Source organism: Dichomitus squalens (genome assembly GCF_000275845.1).
Source record: "Dichomitus squalens LYAD-421 SS1 unplaced genomic scaffold DICSQscaffold_9, whole genome shotgun sequence".
Taxonomy (NCBI): domain Eukaryota; kingdom Fungi; phylum Basidiomycota; class Agaricomycetes; order Polyporales; family Polyporaceae; genus Dichomitus; species Dichomitus squalens.
This window is the reverse complement of record NW_006766891.1, coordinates 312,128-329,540: the sequence shown is the minus strand read 5'-3', so window position 1 is coordinate 329,540 and position 17,413 is coordinate 312,128. Positions and strand designations below refer to the sequence as shown.

General features: G+C 52.2%; 7 protein-coding genes across 7 annotated transcripts; all 7 read left to right on the top strand.

Moving 5' to 3' along the window:
- Positions 1-3,011: 3,011 nt before the first annotated feature.
- DICSQDRAFT_13360 (uncharacterized protein) lies at positions 3,012-3,982 on the top strand (the record flags this gene model as incomplete). Its single annotated transcript, XM_007364547.1, has 4 exons — positions 3,012-3,383; positions 3,473-3,628; positions 3,761-3,898; positions 3,950-3,982. Coding segments are annotated over 4 exons (699 nt in total), but the record flags the coding sequence as incomplete, so codon positions are not given.
- An 85-nt stretch (positions 3,983-4,067) lies between these two features.
- On the top strand, positions 4,068-4,226 carry DICSQDRAFT_18968 (uncharacterized protein; the record flags this gene model as incomplete). Its single annotated transcript, XM_007364546.1, has 1 exon — positions 4,068-4,226. A coding segment is annotated over one exon (159 nt), but the record flags the coding sequence as incomplete, so codon positions are not given.
- A 21-nt stretch (positions 4,227-4,247) lies between these two features.
- Positions 4,248-4,762, top strand: DICSQDRAFT_12056 (uncharacterized protein; the record flags this gene model as incomplete). The annotated part of the gene is made up of 3 exons (XM_007364545.1): positions 4,248-4,386; positions 4,426-4,514; positions 4,568-4,762. Coding segments are annotated over 3 exons (423 nt in total), but the record flags the coding sequence as incomplete, so codon positions are not given.
- A 2,036-nt stretch (positions 4,763-6,798) lies between these two features.
- DICSQDRAFT_58071 (uncharacterized protein) lies at positions 6,799-7,146 on the top strand (the record flags this gene model as incomplete). Its single annotated transcript, XM_007364544.1, has 1 exon — positions 6,799-7,146. A coding segment is annotated over one exon (348 nt), but the record flags the coding sequence as incomplete, so codon positions are not given.
- An 877-nt stretch (positions 7,147-8,023) lies between these two features.
- DICSQDRAFT_57785 (hATC-domain-containing protein) lies at positions 8,024-8,467 on the top strand (the record flags this gene model as incomplete). Its single annotated transcript, XM_007364543.1, has 2 exons — positions 8,024-8,153; positions 8,226-8,467. Coding segments are annotated over 2 exons (372 nt in total), but the record flags the coding sequence as incomplete, so codon positions are not given.
- A 2,225-nt stretch (positions 8,468-10,692) lies between these two features.
- Positions 10,693-11,019, top strand: DICSQDRAFT_57959 (uncharacterized protein; the record flags this gene model as incomplete). Its single annotated transcript, XM_007364542.1, has 1 exon — positions 10,693-11,019. A coding segment is annotated over one exon (327 nt), but the record flags the coding sequence as incomplete, so codon positions are not given.
- A 2,647-nt stretch (positions 11,020-13,666) lies between these two features.
- On the top strand, positions 13,667-16,192 carry DICSQDRAFT_168925 (uncharacterized protein; the record flags this gene model as incomplete). The annotated part of the gene is made up of 4 exons (XM_007364541.1): positions 13,667-14,432; positions 14,856-15,069; positions 15,268-15,832; positions 15,920-16,192. The coding sequence occupies 4 exons, from the start codon at positions 13,667-13,669 to the stop codon at positions 16,190-16,192; spliced, it is 1,818 nt and encodes a 605-aa protein (XP_007364603.1).
- Positions 16,193-17,413: the final 1,221 nt, after the last annotated feature.

Below are 17,413 nucleotides of genomic sequence, written 5' to 3'. Positions count from 1 at the left end.
ATTGAGCGAAGTATCTACAGAGCGAAATACACGATGGCTTACCTGGAGACAAGAGGTCGAAACTAGAGTCTCCAGGTAGCAAGGGATCCAGCTATATACAGGGAACGAACAATGGGCGCTAGAGAACAATAGCGTCGCCATGGGTACGGAGTACAAGGGGTGTAGGACAATAGCGGACGTGGGGACAAAGGGAGCTATTGTCCGTGTGTGGACAAAGGGAAACCGTAGCGAGTAGTGAACAATAAGGAAACGTACGAGGCAGTGGTCCAAATCGAAAAGGAAACGTAGCGCCGTGAGGGCGGTTCGTGACAGCAGGGTCTGTGACAAGCTTGGCCATGCGGACAATATAGTCATGGTGCAATACATCATTCCTCTCCTTGGCAATTCTTGTGACTGCCTTGGAGGACCAATGCATGCATTGGAGAGTGCAGAGGACTGTACAGATGGAAACATGGATGAGGAACTCATTTGCCAAATAATCCTGTATTTCATCAGCATAGAGAGTTGGATGCTCCTCGAGAAGAGCGCGAATGTGGGGGACAACAAGTCCAGAGCTGCGATGTCTGCCTGACTTGCATGCGAGGGGATTGTACGAGACACCATACTTCTGGTAATACTGCAGAGTGGTGTACACGAGGCTCTTCTTGATGCCTAGGACAGTACAGATGTCTTCTATGGAGTGCCCCTGTTCAAAGCGCAGAACAGGGATGCAATCCTTGATATCGCGAGAGACAGGACGTCGAGGCATGAAGCAAGTTGCATACTATTTCACAACCTCTACACGACAGACTTGAGGGCGCGCTGCCTCGTGGCGGGAACACAGATGCACGTGATGACGCACGTGTGCTTCAATCAGCGCCCGAGGCAGCGCATTTTTGGTTCTCTGTATTGATACACTCTTCACTGTAATGCCAAGCTCATACTGATGGAAAGTGTTCAAACACCCGTGTTTAGGTGCCCATTGATCGCTCCTCTTCCTAGTCCTATAAGCAGTATAAATAGACAGAACTCGACCATAACTGAGGTATATATTGCTGTTCTTGTCAGTAACATGTGTGCACAATTTGATACAATGATGATCTCTATTTTGAGCCAAATTAGCCTCAACAAATCTCAGCATGCTCTGTGAGCATAAGCAGAAGATTTGCCATTCTAGGTATTGGAAAATGGTTGGAATACCTCCATATTCTTGCACATATATCTTGCCATAGAGGAGTCTCTATATCGTTAGTGGTTGCTCGCTTTTGGTCATCTCTCTCTTGAGAAAATAATCTTATAATACTAGACCAGCTCATTCTATAAAGCTAGTAAGACACTTTCTTGCCATTTGTCGGTTCTCCTGATAAATAATGTGCACTCTGTTGTTATGAGTACATGCAGGGAGAATGATAATAACCTACTAAGAAGTCAAGTCTCTAGCATTGAAGAAATTTCCAGGTGAATCAAGATAGCCTTGAACCACTCTTACTTCCAACTGATGTTAGTACTAATTTCTCCAAGCAGAGGCATAGATACACCATAGCGTTGAATGCTGTAGAATATTCTATATAAGTAGACTCTTATGCACAAGTATGGGGATATTCCAATCATTTCCTAGTACCCAAGGATGGCACATCTTGTGCTCATGCTCACAGAGCATGCTGAGATTTGTTGAGGCTAATTTTGTTACGACTGACTGTCGAGCAAGTAAGTGGAAGACGAGTGGGGCAGGCAGGAGCGCCGACGGGCTCTGATCACAGCGAGACTGGAGCAGAGCTCAACAGGCAGGACTGGAGACAAGTAGTGTATTAAGTGAAGTATCTACAGAGCGAAATACACGATGGCTTACCTGGAGACAAGAGGTTGAAACTAGAGTCTCCAGGTAGCAAGGGATCCAGCTATATATGAGGAACGAACAATGGGCGCTAAGGGGACAATGGTGTTGCCATGGGCACCGAGTACAAGGGCGTAGGACAATAGTGAAGGGGAAACAAGGGGGGCTATTGTCTGTGTGCGGACAAAGGGAAACCATAGCGAGTAGTGAACAATAAGGAAATGTACGAGGCTGTGGTCTGGATCGAAAGGGAAATGTAGCCCCATAGGGGCAGTTCGTGACAGTATCCCCCTACAAAGGATTGTGTCCTCACGATCGGGGCTTTGAAAGGAACTTGGTGTGGAATTTCTTGACCAGCTGAGGGGCGTGCACCAGGTTTTTCGCCAGCTCCCAGCTAGGGAATGGCATGGGTTAGGGAACATGGGTTTGGCCACCCATACCCATGCGGGTATGGGTGCGGGTCGCCACAGAAGGTACCCGCGCCAAACCCATACCCATATCCGGTAACCCGCGCATTACCCAATACCCATACTGACCACTGGGCGGGCGAGCGCTCAGGCCCGATCAAGGTGGCGAAGAGGTGATGCGCAGCTGTACAGTAGATAACTAGACTAATATGTATATACAAAATCTTTTCTGCAATACTCTAGCACTCTCCTCGTCCAAGCTCTGCCCTCTCTTTGCTACTACATTCCAAGATGCCGAAAGCCTCTTCTGGAAAAGAGAAGGCATCAGTGACAACTGGCAAGAATGTGCCGAAGAAAGCTGAGAGAATTGCCGGCCAACGTCGATCGACTCCTCGCACAAAACAGACTCGCAAGCGGAAGCGAGCAGTCATCTCCGACAAGGACTCTGATGGCAGCTCCGATGGCGAAGAGCCTGGTCCTTCAAAGAAGAAACCCGCTCCGAGCAGCAATCACGACTTGGAGCGCGATGGCCTCACTATCGTCGAGCACGAAGGGAGCAGCGAAGAGGAGGGTAGCGGTGCAGAGGGAAACAAATCTGTTCGGTCTGTGGAAGTGGATTCCGATGCAGAGCTCGGTGCGTCCATTCATTAGCCCTGTTTTCGACATGAGCCCCTGTTGGCTTGATGACGTGTCACATACCGCTTGCCAGCCATAACCTCATGTGCTTCTCCGAGAATGGCAGTTCTGCGGCACCTGCTCTCTGTGTCTGTAACATTCACTAATGTCAACATATAGAACGCGCACAGCAGCGATGGCGCTCACCAGTGTACGGGTTTTTCCGTCCAGATGTTGAAGTGAGTTACAAGAACGGCCAGCGGTCCCATGTCTTCCGCTGCGCAGCCAAAGGCTGCAAGGCTGAGGTACGCCGGTACCTTGACACACACGACCGTGCTTCGAGCGGAAACCTCTTCAAGCACGCGCGAGCTTGCTGGGGTGATGAGGTGGTCGACCACGCTATAGAATTGGGAGATGCGGATGTCGTGCGCGAGAAGGTTGTGAAAGCAAAGCTGGAATCAAAGTCTATCACAGACTTCTTCCAACAGAAAAATCCTGACAAGCTGAAGTTTTCGCATCGGCTCCTAACAAAGGCCGAGACAAGGTGCGTGTAAGTGTTCTCATGTCGCATTATGAGCTTACTTACCAGTAGCCCATGCCTCCATCTAGGGCATGGGCAGTATGCTGGGTCGCTGAGGATCTACGACCATTCACAACACTGAAAGACCGGGGATTCTTGATGATCGTCAAATGCGGGCATCCAGGCTTCTATGTACCCTCGCCCACAACGGTGTCCCGAGATGTAAAGGTCGTTTTTGTAGCAACACGGAAGCGTCTGGCAAGAATGTTGCAGGTCAGTGCATGTCATCACACAGGTAGCACAATGGTCCTGCCCTTTTTGTTCTTACGACCACCACGAGGAGTGTCGAGGTCAGAACTTGGGAAGTCAACACCATCGAGACTCACAGATGCACGTCTTTTACAGTCATATCCAGGCCGGCTTAGTTTTGCAACCGATGCGTGGACGTCTCCAAATCATCACTCCTTCGTTGCAATAACTATCCACCTGGAACTGAGGGGTAAGCCTCTTCGGATGCTACTGGACCTCGTTGAGCTAGCAAAAGTACGTACCGCAATGTAACAACATGCGCCCTCACTAAACACATCATAGCAGTCCCACACGGGCATTAATCTGGCCGTAACATTCAATGACGTGCTGCTTGAGTTCGGAATTCAAGAGAAGGTTAGTTTCACATCATGAGGAAGATGTTAGTACTCACTCCTTGCAAACAAAGATCCTGGGCATCACACTTGACAATGCATCAAATAACGACAAGATGATAGAGCACCTCAGAGAAATTCTTCCCGAATTTGAGGGCACCTTCCACCATACACGGTGCTTCGCGCATGTCAATCAGCTTGTCGCGCGCAGCTTTGTAGGCCAATTCGACGTGAAAGCCGTGAAAGCAGAAGATATCGACACCATCATGGACCCAGACATGCGTGACCTTGTTCAACTTGCAGAGGGCATTGAAGACGAGGAGCGAGAGACAAGACGGGTGCGCGCAATTGAAGAAAAAGCGCAGCAGGGATCAGGACAGGGAAGTGACAGTGAGGTCGTAGATGAGAGCAATGCGGATGCAGAAACAGAGTGGGTGGATGAGATCGCTACACTCACAGATGAGCAGCGCGAGGAGTTCGAGGCGAAGGTGCGCCCTGTCAAAGTGGCATTGGTCAAGGTCAGTTTGCGTGCCACCCGTGTTGCATTGTGGACTCAACTATGCCCCACCAGATCCGTAAAATATCCTTCAAGATCGTCAACTCCTCCACTAAGTTGCTTCCAGCGTGGCGCGCTGTTGTTGCTGAGCATAAGCTACCCGATCGGCTTCTTCCCCGAAACGTTCGTACCCGATGGAACTCGACTTACGATATGCTGAGTGAGGCGCTGGTCTTCCGCAAGCCAATCGACAAGTTGACTGACGAGGAGGAGGGTTATGGGCTTGGGGCATACCGTCCGAAGAAGAGGGAGTGGAGGTTGGTCGAGCAGCTCTGTGAGGTCCTCAAGGTTCGTTCGGCGTCAGCTCGAGTGCTACGTGTACTAACTCCCACGGCCCTCAACCCGCACTCACCTTTCTGTCGTCTTAATTGTTCTGTTTCCTAGGTGTTCAAGCATGCTACAGAGTTCTTCTCTCGAGGTACCCCAAACCTCGCAACGGTTATTCCGGCCATGGATCATCTCGACACTACGCTCACGAATCAAGCCCGAGACGACTCGCTCGACGAAGCCATACAGGCCGCCGTCGGGATAGCGAAGAAGACGCTGAATCGCTACTACAAGCTCAGCGATTTGTCGGCAACATACCGTATAGCAATGAGTAAGTTTTCTTCCTTACTTCTCCGCCCACAGACATTCTTGCGCTCGAAAACGAGCAGCCATGTCCTCCATCAACCTCCCCGCGTGCTGCACATGTCGACCGTCATATCCGGCGATGCCCCCCACACGTACGATGCTGATCTTCAAGGAGCTCCTCACCCCGAGAGTCTGACCTGGGCTCCTTCCATGCCCTAGCCATCGCCAGACAGGGCGGCACTCCGGCCCTCGACGGTGACGCAATCACCTCCCCGTCCATGTTCACTGCAGACGATGACGGTGTTCTCTGCGGCGTCGGCGTCAATAGCTGGGACTCGTTGTATGTGAGCCGTCAGAACGCGAGGACGAAGACAAATCATCCTTGTCTTTCTCCCTCTCCCGTCACCGCCGCTCTTCCTCCTCGATCCGATTGGGCCGCACCTCCAGCCAGTCCACCCACCTGTACCACGCCGACTCGTCCCTCAGCTCGTTCACATACTCTCCCATGAGCCCGCATACCTACTTCCCCGCCGTCGGCGGACGCTCCCATCATCAGCTTCCGCACGACAGTCCACATCGGTGGCCACAGGATCATCAAGTATCTGGCCTTGGAACGCCACGTATGTCTGCTGCATGAGGGGATAGGTCTGGGGGTGAGGCACGGGGTCCGTATTAGGTCGCGGGTGCGTGAGTTCCTCCAGGCCGTCGCAGCCCTATTAATCATCATCCAGCATACCAAAGGTGTCGTGCGGGTGCTAGCCGGGGGCAGCCATGGTTCACATGGTTGAAGTCGTCCTTCGCGGGACTGATCCAGTGAGCGTCCAGATTTTGGTTCCGCACCCAGTCCGTCGTTCACATCATCGTTGCTGCCGTACACCTCACTGGCCTCCACTCGAGAGGCGAACTTGGACGTTGCCAACGCCTGCTGCAGCCTATCTCTGATCTTCGTGTAGGATCGTAACCCATGCTCCTTCTCCACCACTTGGAGGACGTCGCGAATCGACCTTTCACCTAGGTCGACGCTGCCTTGACGGTGGTGGAGATGGCCGACGCTGTATGGGAGACGCGACAGTCGGTGGAGTCGTCATCGACTCTGACCATGGTCCTCTCCCACTATCCCCTCCCTCCCTTCTCATGTCGCAGCCCGATGCATCGCTCCGGTCTCACTCAGTCATGTTCGAAAACCCCATCCCCTTCGAACACGCCTCGTCGACCATTACCGCAGCCCCGAACGGAACCCCAGGCTTGGCCAAGCGTCAGGACGACACCACTACGACTACCACGGAAACTGACATGACCACCACGACCACCACGGAAATTGACACAGCCGCCATGACTGCCACGTCAGACTCTTCGTCGTCCTCTGGCTCGTCCGCGTCGACGACTGGGTCCTCGTCAAGCGCGTCTCAATCTGGTGGCAACTCCCCCGCACCCGCCCTCTAGGTGGAATACAATCGGTGCTGGGGCTCCATCATCTCCACACGGGCGCACCCAGCTGCGTTTGAGGACGTTGGGGAGCTCGCCGATGACATCGAGCAGCAGGCAGAGCGGACGCGCAGGGAGAGGAAGTGCGTCAAGGCGCAGCAGGAGGCAGAGCTGGTGTCGACCCGGAGTGCGGCCATGACGAGAATCCCGCCGACTACGTCCTGTCGCTAACTGCGGACTACACGCTCTCCTACCACGACGTCGACGACTTCGCACTCGTGCCCACCGACGTCATCCCACGCGATCCAGCCGACTGCACGATCGAGCTTAAGGTCTCGTTCGACACGATGGCCGATGGCACGAACCACGCCATGTTCAATGGCACCACGTACAACTCGCCGCTCGTGCCCGCGATCATGTCCAAGATGAGCCTCGGCCAGAACGCGAGCATCGCGGGTGCATACGGCCCGACGAGCTTCGTGCTCGACCACCTGACGACATTCGACATCGTGCTCAAGAACGGCGACGCCGGTAAGCAACCTTTGTGCGTGCTCCTCCGTTTTGAATCCTTGTGCATTCTGGTGCGCGAGACGTGAGACTGACGTATGTATGCGCGCAGACAGCCACTTGCATAGGCACAAGATGGAGCTTGTTAGGTGCTCGCAGGACTACGTATCGGACGACCTGACGCTCAACCGCCGCTGAACGAGAGCCAGCCGAGCCCGATGCGCGGCGACAACGTCCAAGTGCCCTCAGCCCGCTTTGTTACGCTCCACGTCATCGCCAACTACCCCGGCACCTGGTTTCTCTACTGCACGTCCCCCCCTCGCCCATCTCCTTGATTCTCCCGTCACTCTGACACGTATGTACACGCATATACAGGCCACATCGAATGGCACCTTGAAGTCGGCCTCGCACTCCAATTCATCGAAGAATCACAGATCACACAGCAGTGCAATGTGATCCCGCAGTACATATCCGACCAGTGCAGCATGCTCGGCCTGCCCACGTCCGGCAACGCTGCGAGGCACTCGCGCTTGGGCTATTCCTGCAGAGCAACGGCTGGCACCCGCACGGTGGCTACTGGGCCGTGGGTGGGAGATTTACATTTGGATTCTAGTTATCCTCTTCTGTCTCTCGCGATTTCTGCTTATCCCGTCATCCTTATTCCACTCGTATTAATTACCTCTCTCCAGTGCTACACCCCCGATACAAACTTCAATACTTCAAGGATGCGGGATGGCCAGCGTCGTGGATTCAGAATGCACGTGAAATGCTCCTCGAGGAGTACAACTCGAGGTACAAACCCTCAACAGTGCCAGCTGATGAGGACATTATTGCGGACAGTGTACCTGACGTATGTACTCTACCTTTGGTGTGGTGTGGATACTCACTCAGCTTCTTATCTAGGATGCCAACATTTTCGATCACCTACCATCAATCAAGAAGAGTTCTACTGTGGCTGAAGAAGTCCTTAGTGAAATCGACCGCTTCCTGACTACTCCGACGCTGAAGGTGAATGACCCCCTTCAATGGTGGGCTGACAATGCAGAAACCTATCCATCTGTCTCCCGGATGGGCCGGGATTACCTCTCTATCCCCAGTATGTGCCTGTCTTGTCTCTCTTTCCTCTACTGGTCAGTCTATGTTCTGACACTATATGTTTTTGATACAGCTACTGCTGTGGATGTCGAACGTGTATTCAGCAAGGGGCGCTTGTGCCTTTCGCACATTCGCAACCGGCTGAGTGCACAGACAACTCGTGCACTTCTCTGTGTGGGGGAATGGTCCCGCCTTGACCTTATCTCTGCAGATGACCTCAACCAGGCTGCATCCTTGCCTGACTTGGATGAAGAAGAGGAAGAAGCAGAGCTTGTAGATGGGTGGGATAGGATTGCAGCATCTCTTACTATGTAGTCCGTTGTTACATATTCGGCTAATGACTTATCACATTGGTCAAAGATCATCTTTACCCATAAACCCATGCATGGGTCTCACACCCACAATACCCATGTAACCCAAATCTTGAACCCATACCCACATGAACCCATGGGTATATGGGTGTGGGTACCTCTTGGGTATGGGTATGGGTATGGAGCTTGATACCCATGGGTTTACCCACGCCATTCGCTACCTTGGCCAGATTCTTCTGAAGGAACTTGTCAAGCTCGACTTGCTCACTGGGCGACAACGGGTAGAGCCTGATGTGGAAGGTCTGCGTGCCTAGGACCAGCTCAATGGCATAGTCGTAGGGACGATGTTCTGGCAGTTGGTCCGCCGCCTCCTTAGAGAATACGTGCATGTGCTCTCAGTACTCCGACAGGACCATCTCATTGACAGCCTGGACCTCACGTTTGGCGTACTCCTGCTCAGCAAGTTGCTGTGAGTATGTGTGATTTGCCGAAACAAAGAGCTGAGGTGCACCACAAAGTGTTTGACCTTTGTGCCAGGCGTCAATGAGAGACTGTTCGATGCCGTCCCATTCCTCTTCAGCTGAAGGTACGAGAGGCTCATCCTCTACCTCGTTGACCATAATCGTACCGCAGACGTGCCCTGCTGTTCGCATTTTCCTTACCTATGGAGACCTTGTACGCACCGTAGGCTGTACCCCCATATCACACGCCTCAGTCTCCACTGGTTTGGGTGCCTTGTGTGTCGCCAGGCGGGTGTCAGGGCATCACAATAGGTGCAGCGAACCACATTTCCAGTCTATCTCCGGGTCATGTTTGCACAGCCAGTCCAGCCCGATGATCATATCCTCCTCTCTGATGTCCATAACGACAAATGCGACCTCTTCCTCTTGGTCGTCGATCACCATGGTGAGAACGGCCACCTCAGTGATTGTGCCATCTCGATTTTCCAATCTGTTGATGTTGTACTGAGAAATAGGCTTCGCCAGCTTCCTTGTTGTGACCTGGTTTTGTGCCACAAATTGTCTATGGAAGAACTTTGTGGTGGCACCAGAATCGACCATGGCCACCAACTCCTTGCTCCGCTGCTTGCCGCTCAGTCATATGGGGATGTGGAAGTGTTGACCTGCATGGTCGACTTCATACATTAAGGACGATCCCAGTACAGCATAGCAACTATTGGTACACGAGCCCACACACGCAGCATCCAGTGTGACTCGGATTAAAAACCCTCCTTCTCCTTGGTGAGACTGACAGCGGCAATATGATCGCTGAGCTCCTTGATCTGCGAACGGAGAGCGATCAGTTTTCCCGAGATCGAAGAGTTCAAGGATGGAGTGGGGTTGGGCGGGGTGGTGGTGGAGGCAGCTGCCTGCTGGCTTCACAAGGGCTTCTTGCAGTTCCATTGGAGGTGGCCCTTGTCACGAACTGCCCCTATGGGGCTACATTTCCCTTTCGATCCAGACCACAGCCTCGTACGTTTCCTTATTGTTCACTACTCGCTATGGTTTCCCTTTGTCCGCACACAGACAATAGCCCCCCTTGTTTCCCCTTCACTATTGTCCTACGCCCTTGTACTCGGTGCCCATGGCAACACCATTGTCCCCTTAGCGCCCATTGTTCGTTCCTCATATATAGTCGGATCCCTTGCTACCTGGAGACTCTAGTTTCGACCTCTTGTCTCCAGGTAAGCCATCGTGTATTTCGCTCTGTAGATACTTCACTCAATACACAAATTGTCTCCAGTCCTGCCTATTGAGCTCCGCTCCAGTCTCACTGCGATCAGAGCTCGTCGGCGCTCCTGCCTGCCTCGCTCGTCTCCACTTACTCGCTTGACAGTCAGTCGTAACAAGTAGGACCCTGGACTCGGCCATATACTATACTTATCCCTCCTTGTGTCCAGCCTCAACTATGGTGCGGTTCAACTAAACGCCACCAGTTTTGCACAGAGCTAAGCGCGCGCTTAAGTGGTCACGTGACTTCCCCGAGCTTGGGGCTCAACGACGCACCACTGGTCGTCGAGAGGTTGCATAGGCCAACATACTTGTTATAGTAATGTACATAGTAGTGAACGAATAGGAATACAACATACTATGACAACCACATCATCTTGCTGAACCTCCTGTACTCAACGCCAACTTATGAAATGCCTAGACGCAAGAAGGCCTACCTAGCGGCAGCAGCTGGTACGTTACATATAGACTTTTCCCTATAAATTCACTTACTCACTTTGCAGGCCATATATGCATATTCCTGCCTAAATTCCATTGCGAAATCAACTTCATTGAGTACTTCTGGGGTGCGGTGAAACATTACCTCCGAGAACACTGCAATTACACCTTTGACACTCTCCGGGAGAACATGCCGAAAGCCTTGTGGTCTGTTTCAGTGGAACTGATCCGGAAATGGGAATATCGTGCATGGAGATTCATTGACGCATACACTGAGGGTCTGGGAGCTCGCGAGGTGCAGAAGAAAGTTGAGGAGTTCAGTTCCCATAGGTATAAGTCTCACCGTCATGTATCGGAACAGCTGGCGCAAGCAATGGACATTGCATAATATTATGTAATACAGTATAATACTACATTAGGAATTAAGCGCTCAAGTCACATGATCTACCCGACTTGGGAGGGGTCATCTGGGCCAACATTGGTCCAATTGACAAACCCTTACAGTGAATATGTTCCCTATGGGTAATACTTGCGTAATACTTGCAAATGACAGGTTATCAGATATTTTGACTGTAATGTGAGGGAGCAGTAGGACGACAGGGAGACCGTCGCTTACCATGTACAAAATTGGTGGTGTTTAGTTGAACCGCACCATAGACTTGTTTTCTTACAGCCCCCTTATACCTTCCTACTTGGAGTGTTCCCTTTGTCTTCCTAATAGAGTGAGTGCCCTAGAGTATATAAGGAGGCCTGTAGTTGGTAGAGGCTCTCCACTTCTATTCTTCTCTTTATTACACTTCTGTATCTCTATATCCCTCAATCTAGGGATGTGTGTGATACGCCCTCCCCTATTGTTACATCACATGCCTAAGTCCCTCTGAAACTCTGTCGAACACTGTGCTAACTCTGTTGGACCTCTAGACTTGTTTATGAACAGTTAATTATATACTGATTTCTGTTTCCTTTTCAGTCCCCGATAGGGCCCATGTGGTTTTCCAAGCGTCTGTCACGTCTCTGCTGGAATATCCATTTTTCCATATCAGTGTCTGGTGCCACTTACATCACTCCTCCACTTAGTATCAGTGTTCTACCAACTCCGGTTGGACCTCCTCCTCCGATATCTTCAATTTAGACTTAAGGGACACTGGCTTCGTAGTATATAAACCTCCAGACTCAGTGCAGTGTTCCTTAGTTCGGGTATTTTGCTACCTCACTCCTTGTCTGCTACTCTAACTACTATCCTACTCCAATCTATTCTTTCTGTCTCTGTCTGTTCTTCATCCATTCTCTGTCTGACCTCCGCTCGAACTCTGGCTCCGGAATTGAGGACACTGTCGGGATTCTCAAAGTGGTGCCAATAGCTTCACTGAAGCCCTCACCCGTGTCTTCCCAGCTCTGACTCTGACCTCCATAACTTTAGCGGCACAGCCCTAACACCTGTGTGCTACACCATATACTTCATCTGAAAAAAACAGTGTTTGTGAATTGACACTAATTATCACTATCCAGATAAACTTATCCATATTAGCAAGTGTTAGCAGATATAACATCTGCACTAGTACTACTGTCCAGACACACTTTTTTGGTAGTGCAACTAAGCACTAATGAGCATGTTTGGTACTAATTATAACTACTCTTCACTATCACTTTTTTCACAGCATCACTTAGTGCCAACATGATACTACTATAGCACTACTGCAAATGTGATCCTCAAATTTTTGCCATTTTGCACTATGGTACTACTATTTTGAACTATTTCAGCACTACCCATCTAGAGCAGACTCAAATAAGATGACAATCCTTCATTTATAGATTATAGTCCTCAACTAAAACATTACACACTCTTATAGCTGCAAAATCATCATGATAGCTGACTTATATTTGAGGACACAACTCAATAAAGGACTTGTAATCATGTATGGGATTAGGCTGCCAGTATAGCATTTATATCATAAAGCACACTCTATAGCCCACTCCATATTATATACATATCTCCAGACATTACACCTATGCAAGTCTCAGCAGGTGAAACTTAAGGTGAGGTGTCTCCACTTTGTCTAAGTTGAGCAGTGATAGATATATACAGTACTTGTAGAGAGGACCTATGTAAGCTCTAGTGGTGTGATGTCATGGGCCACTACCTCGAAATAAGATTGTTGTATGTGAGGTTGAGGTTTTAAAATCAGCTAAGGGTATTTTTTTTAAATATTTTTCCAGCACTTTGAATGCTTCCAGAGCTTATAAATGTTACCGTTGGTACGCCCCACCCCCTATCTTTTTCTATTGGACTACTCCTTCTCGTCGCTCTCGTGTACACTCCACCCCCCTTCCTGTTCCCGGCGACCTATGTTTACCCTCCCGTTCCCCTGTCGTCCGCCTGTACACTACCACCCCCCATTCCGCCCCCTGACGACTGCGTTCCTAGTCCTGGCCCTCTCCCTTAATATTTCCCCTTTCGTCTATATGACCGGACCCTGAGTCCGACCCTGACCCTTTCCCTTTTCGGTTACATTACTTTACCCTGACCCAGACCCTGATCCTTGTTGCGCCCCCTTCTCTTTTTTGGTTACATTACCCGACCCTGACCTAGACTCAGGACCCTGTCCCGCCTCTATCCCCTTTCAGTTATATCACAGGACCCTGACCTAGGTTGTGTACTATATCGGGTCCAGCCTCGACCAGACGTGTTCCTTTACAGTCTCCTCATACCTCCCCACTTTGGGCGGTTACCTTTCCCTTCCTAATACGGTCGGTACCCCATAGTATATAAGGAGGCCCATAGTCAGTAGAGGCTCCCCACTTCTGTTCTCCTCTTCGTTACCTCCTGTATCCCTATATCCCTCAATCTAGGGACTTGTGCGATACTCTCTCCCCCGTGTGCTACACCGCGTACTTGGATAAGTCCGCGTGATAAGTCTGGATAGACTTGTGTTAGTACTTCAGCGTAACATTAGAACAGAAGTTTTCCCACCACGCCTTGGATAGGACTCACCGTGGCGCACTCTATTCGTCAACTCGCAGACCGACTTCAACGAATGCACGGCCGTGACCATACTACGGTCGATTACTTGGACGACGAGGTAGTCGTCTACAACCACAACCGCACCCCCGAGGAACATCGAGCGTACAACCTAGTACGACGCCAAGCCACACCAGCGGACGCTGAACGTTCCATTCGGCAGCTCGAGGAAGCATACAGACGTGCGACCTACCAGGAAGGATTGCTCCTCGATCGACCGGTAGCACCGACGCCTCAGAGACAGGCAGCTATCGAACGCATCCGTCAACAGACTCTTGACTGGATTGGAAGGACTCACGCACGAGCCATCCTTCACAGCCCCGTTTGGAACAAATATCGCCTGAGCGCCGGCTCTTGGGCACCGAGCCAGGCAAGCCTCGAGTTTACTATCCTTGACGAACTCGAGCATTGGGTACTCCGCGATGACGGGTACGACGCAGACGGCGAACTACCATCATTCATCAACACCGAGCAAGAATCATCGGCAAGCAACCCCTCAAGCCCCGAACCACTAGACATCTTCTCCTTCCTTACGAGAATTTGGGACAACGCGAGCACGTTGTACGACATCACCAACCACCACCCAACCCTCACCCCGATCTCCGAGCAAGCACACATCCAGGTCCTCATTGAACAGGTTCAGCAGGTCGTCAACACCCTTCACAAACTCCAACGGCTCGTCAGCCCACCCCTTCCCCCCATCCCCGTTAGCCACGACCCAGAAGAACGCCACGGATCCAGTTACTTTACTGCTCGAATTCGCGAACAGGCCGAGAATCTTCGTAACGTTCAGAGTCTTTTGGACCCAGACTTCGCCGAACACTGCCGACGCCTACATCTACTCATTGGGGCCAGGGAACTATACGAATCTCACCGTCGCATCATTCGAAACGGATACGAGTCCCCTGACGCTAGTTCCGATTCCGACTATTCGGCGACTCTACGCAACTTCCACCTGGACTAGGTATCCCTCCGCATGAATACGCAGCGGACCGATTGCGCCCAACGTATTCACCGATACGACCCCGAGAATCGACGCGACGTCAGCTTCAATAGAGAAGGACAGAACAGGCGCACTTGCAATAACCACCTGTGCCCCAACCGATACAACGGACAGAGCAGCCCCAACGTCACCAACGGAAACGCACCACAGAAAAGGCAGGAAGCCTTGATCCGAACGACTTGGGCCCTCAATTGAACAACAGCCCCCTCTCCTCCGCGCAGCCCTGCTACCCACCGCACTAGTTCCCTACCAGACGTAGCGAACGAGCCCACCGAGGCTACACCCTTGTCGGAAGATAACCCCGCTCCTCGAGACGACGAAGAAACCGTCACCCCTCTCCGCGGTCTTCTCCAAGCACACCCGGACGAACCAGACAGCAACGCGGACACGACAACAGAATCTATAGACACTACTATGTCCGCAACGCAGCAGGAACAAGCTCGGACCCAGAGGCTGTTCCGAGCAACGAATGAGCCGAGCGTCCCAGACACACCACCTTGTTCCAGCCTCCCCAGCTTCCAACTCGGAAACTTGTTCACTCCACAAGATAGCATCTCCTCTCTACGCTAGGCGACAGGGGCCCAACCCGGTCAAACCACTCACTACGCCAGCAGTGAGGCTCTGACAGCACAACCCGTGATACCACCTACTACTGCTGCACCACCGGATCGGCCACCTACACCTCCTGGTTTGCCTCAAGGATCTGTCGGACCTCCGCAGGGCGGCGGACCTCCTCAGGGACCTGGCGGACCTCCGCAAGTCGGCGGACCTCCTCAAGGACCTGGCGGACCTCCGCAAGGTGGCGGACCACCTCAAGGCGGTGGACCTCCCCACGGCGGCGGACCCCCTCCGGGTGGCAGACCTCCTCAAGGACCTGGCGTACCCCCGCAAGGTGGCGGACCCCTCAAGGAGGAGGACCCCCCCCACGGCGGCGGACCCCCTCCAGATGGCGGACCCCCTCAAGGACCCGGCAGACCACCACCTGTGGCTCCTCTCGGCGCACCAGGCGTCATCACCGGACGACCCAAAGTCCGCGCACCCAATGTTTTTGACGGAGACCACGACAATCTACGCACCTTCCTCAATGAACTCTTCCTGTTCTTCGAAGCACGTCCAACCGACTACGCCACCAACCAGAGCCGCATCGTCACCGCCCTAACGTTCATGAACGGACTGAAGGTGATCACCTGGAAGGACGGATACATCGCTCAGGCCCAACAGAACGGCTAAAACACCTGGAATGTGTTTGAGACGGTCTTACAACAGACCTTCCAGCCCATCGAGGAAGCCGCTACGGCCGCCTCCAAGCTGTACCACCTCGACTACCAACCTGCTGCACCAGACACCTTCAACGCGAAATTCTTCCGCCTCTGCGCCCTTGCTGGTATACTCAAAGACAGTGCTCAGCTGTCCTTTTACAAGGAGTGTCTCCCAGAAAGCATGCGACGACGGGTTCGCCTCACGTACCCCATCCCCACCACTGTTAACGAGTGGGCAGCACGGGTGTTGGAGATCGAACACTTCAACTATGAGGAATGACACCTGCGCCAACTCGAGGGACGCTCTCGCAACGACCGACAGGGCCATGGCACAAAGAGACAGTCTGCTCGTACCAACTCCATACGACGAGTCGACGCTCCAGCCATGAAGGAAGACAGAGAGAAGAAGCAATGCTTCTACTGCCACAAGACTGGTCACATCGCACGTGATTGCCTTAAGAAGAAGGATGCTAAGGGATGACAGCCTGGACAGACGAAGCGGAAGGTGCGCAAGGTCGATGAACTAGAGGATGGCGAGGTCGCCGACGATGAAGACAATGGCGAAGACACACCTGACAAAACGATCAGTCAGGTCGACGTAGACGATTCGGATGAGGGTTTTTGAACGGGCAGTCTTCGCTGACAGAAGAACTGCCCTCTGACTGTATTAGTATCTCATTTGTTGCCACTACAGAACGACAACGTCAATCAATTCTTATCCCGGGCAACATCGAGTACGAATCTACAAGTGTCGGAGCTTATGCGTTTATCGATTGCGGAGCAAGTGCTTCTCTCCTTAACCAGAATTTCGCCAAAAAGCACAAACTCCCTCTCATCACCCTACCCTCCCCCCTTCGTTTCACCAATGTCGATGGCACCGCCAACACAGCCAGACCAGTCACCCAGAAATTTGTCAGCCACTTTTGAATCAATAGCCAAGAGTTCCCCACTGAACTCTACGTCGCGGACTGCGGCCGGGATGACATCATTCTCGGAATGCCATGGCTAATCCAGTATAACCCCCATATCGACTGGGTACAGGGCAAGGTCCGGTTTGACGCCAAATACCTGCGGGCGGAACAGCGACTTTGGGAATACCACCAGCGCCCCTCAGGGACTCCCCGTCGGCACCTGACTGTCGCGGCGACTAGGCGCGTAGACTCGGGTCGACGTTCGGCGACGACCCCGTAGGCGAGCGGCGAGGAGCCGAAAGGGGGAAAAGCGAGGGAGAGAGGGATAAACGTATCAGAAAACTCGACGGGGCAGAGCGGCGGTCGGCACGAAGGCACGAGACCGACGAAAGCTAGTCTTCACGCAAGCAGCGACAGACTAGTCCCAATGACCAAGTTATACATTAGCAATCGAAGAGAGATACAACGCTATGGTCACTCACCTAGTCCCAATGACCAAGAGGTCGAGATGGGGACTAGGGAGCGCCTAGGGGGGTCCTTATATACTAGAGGGGCTGGCTTAGCAACAAGGACAAGGCGCGAGAGCGAGG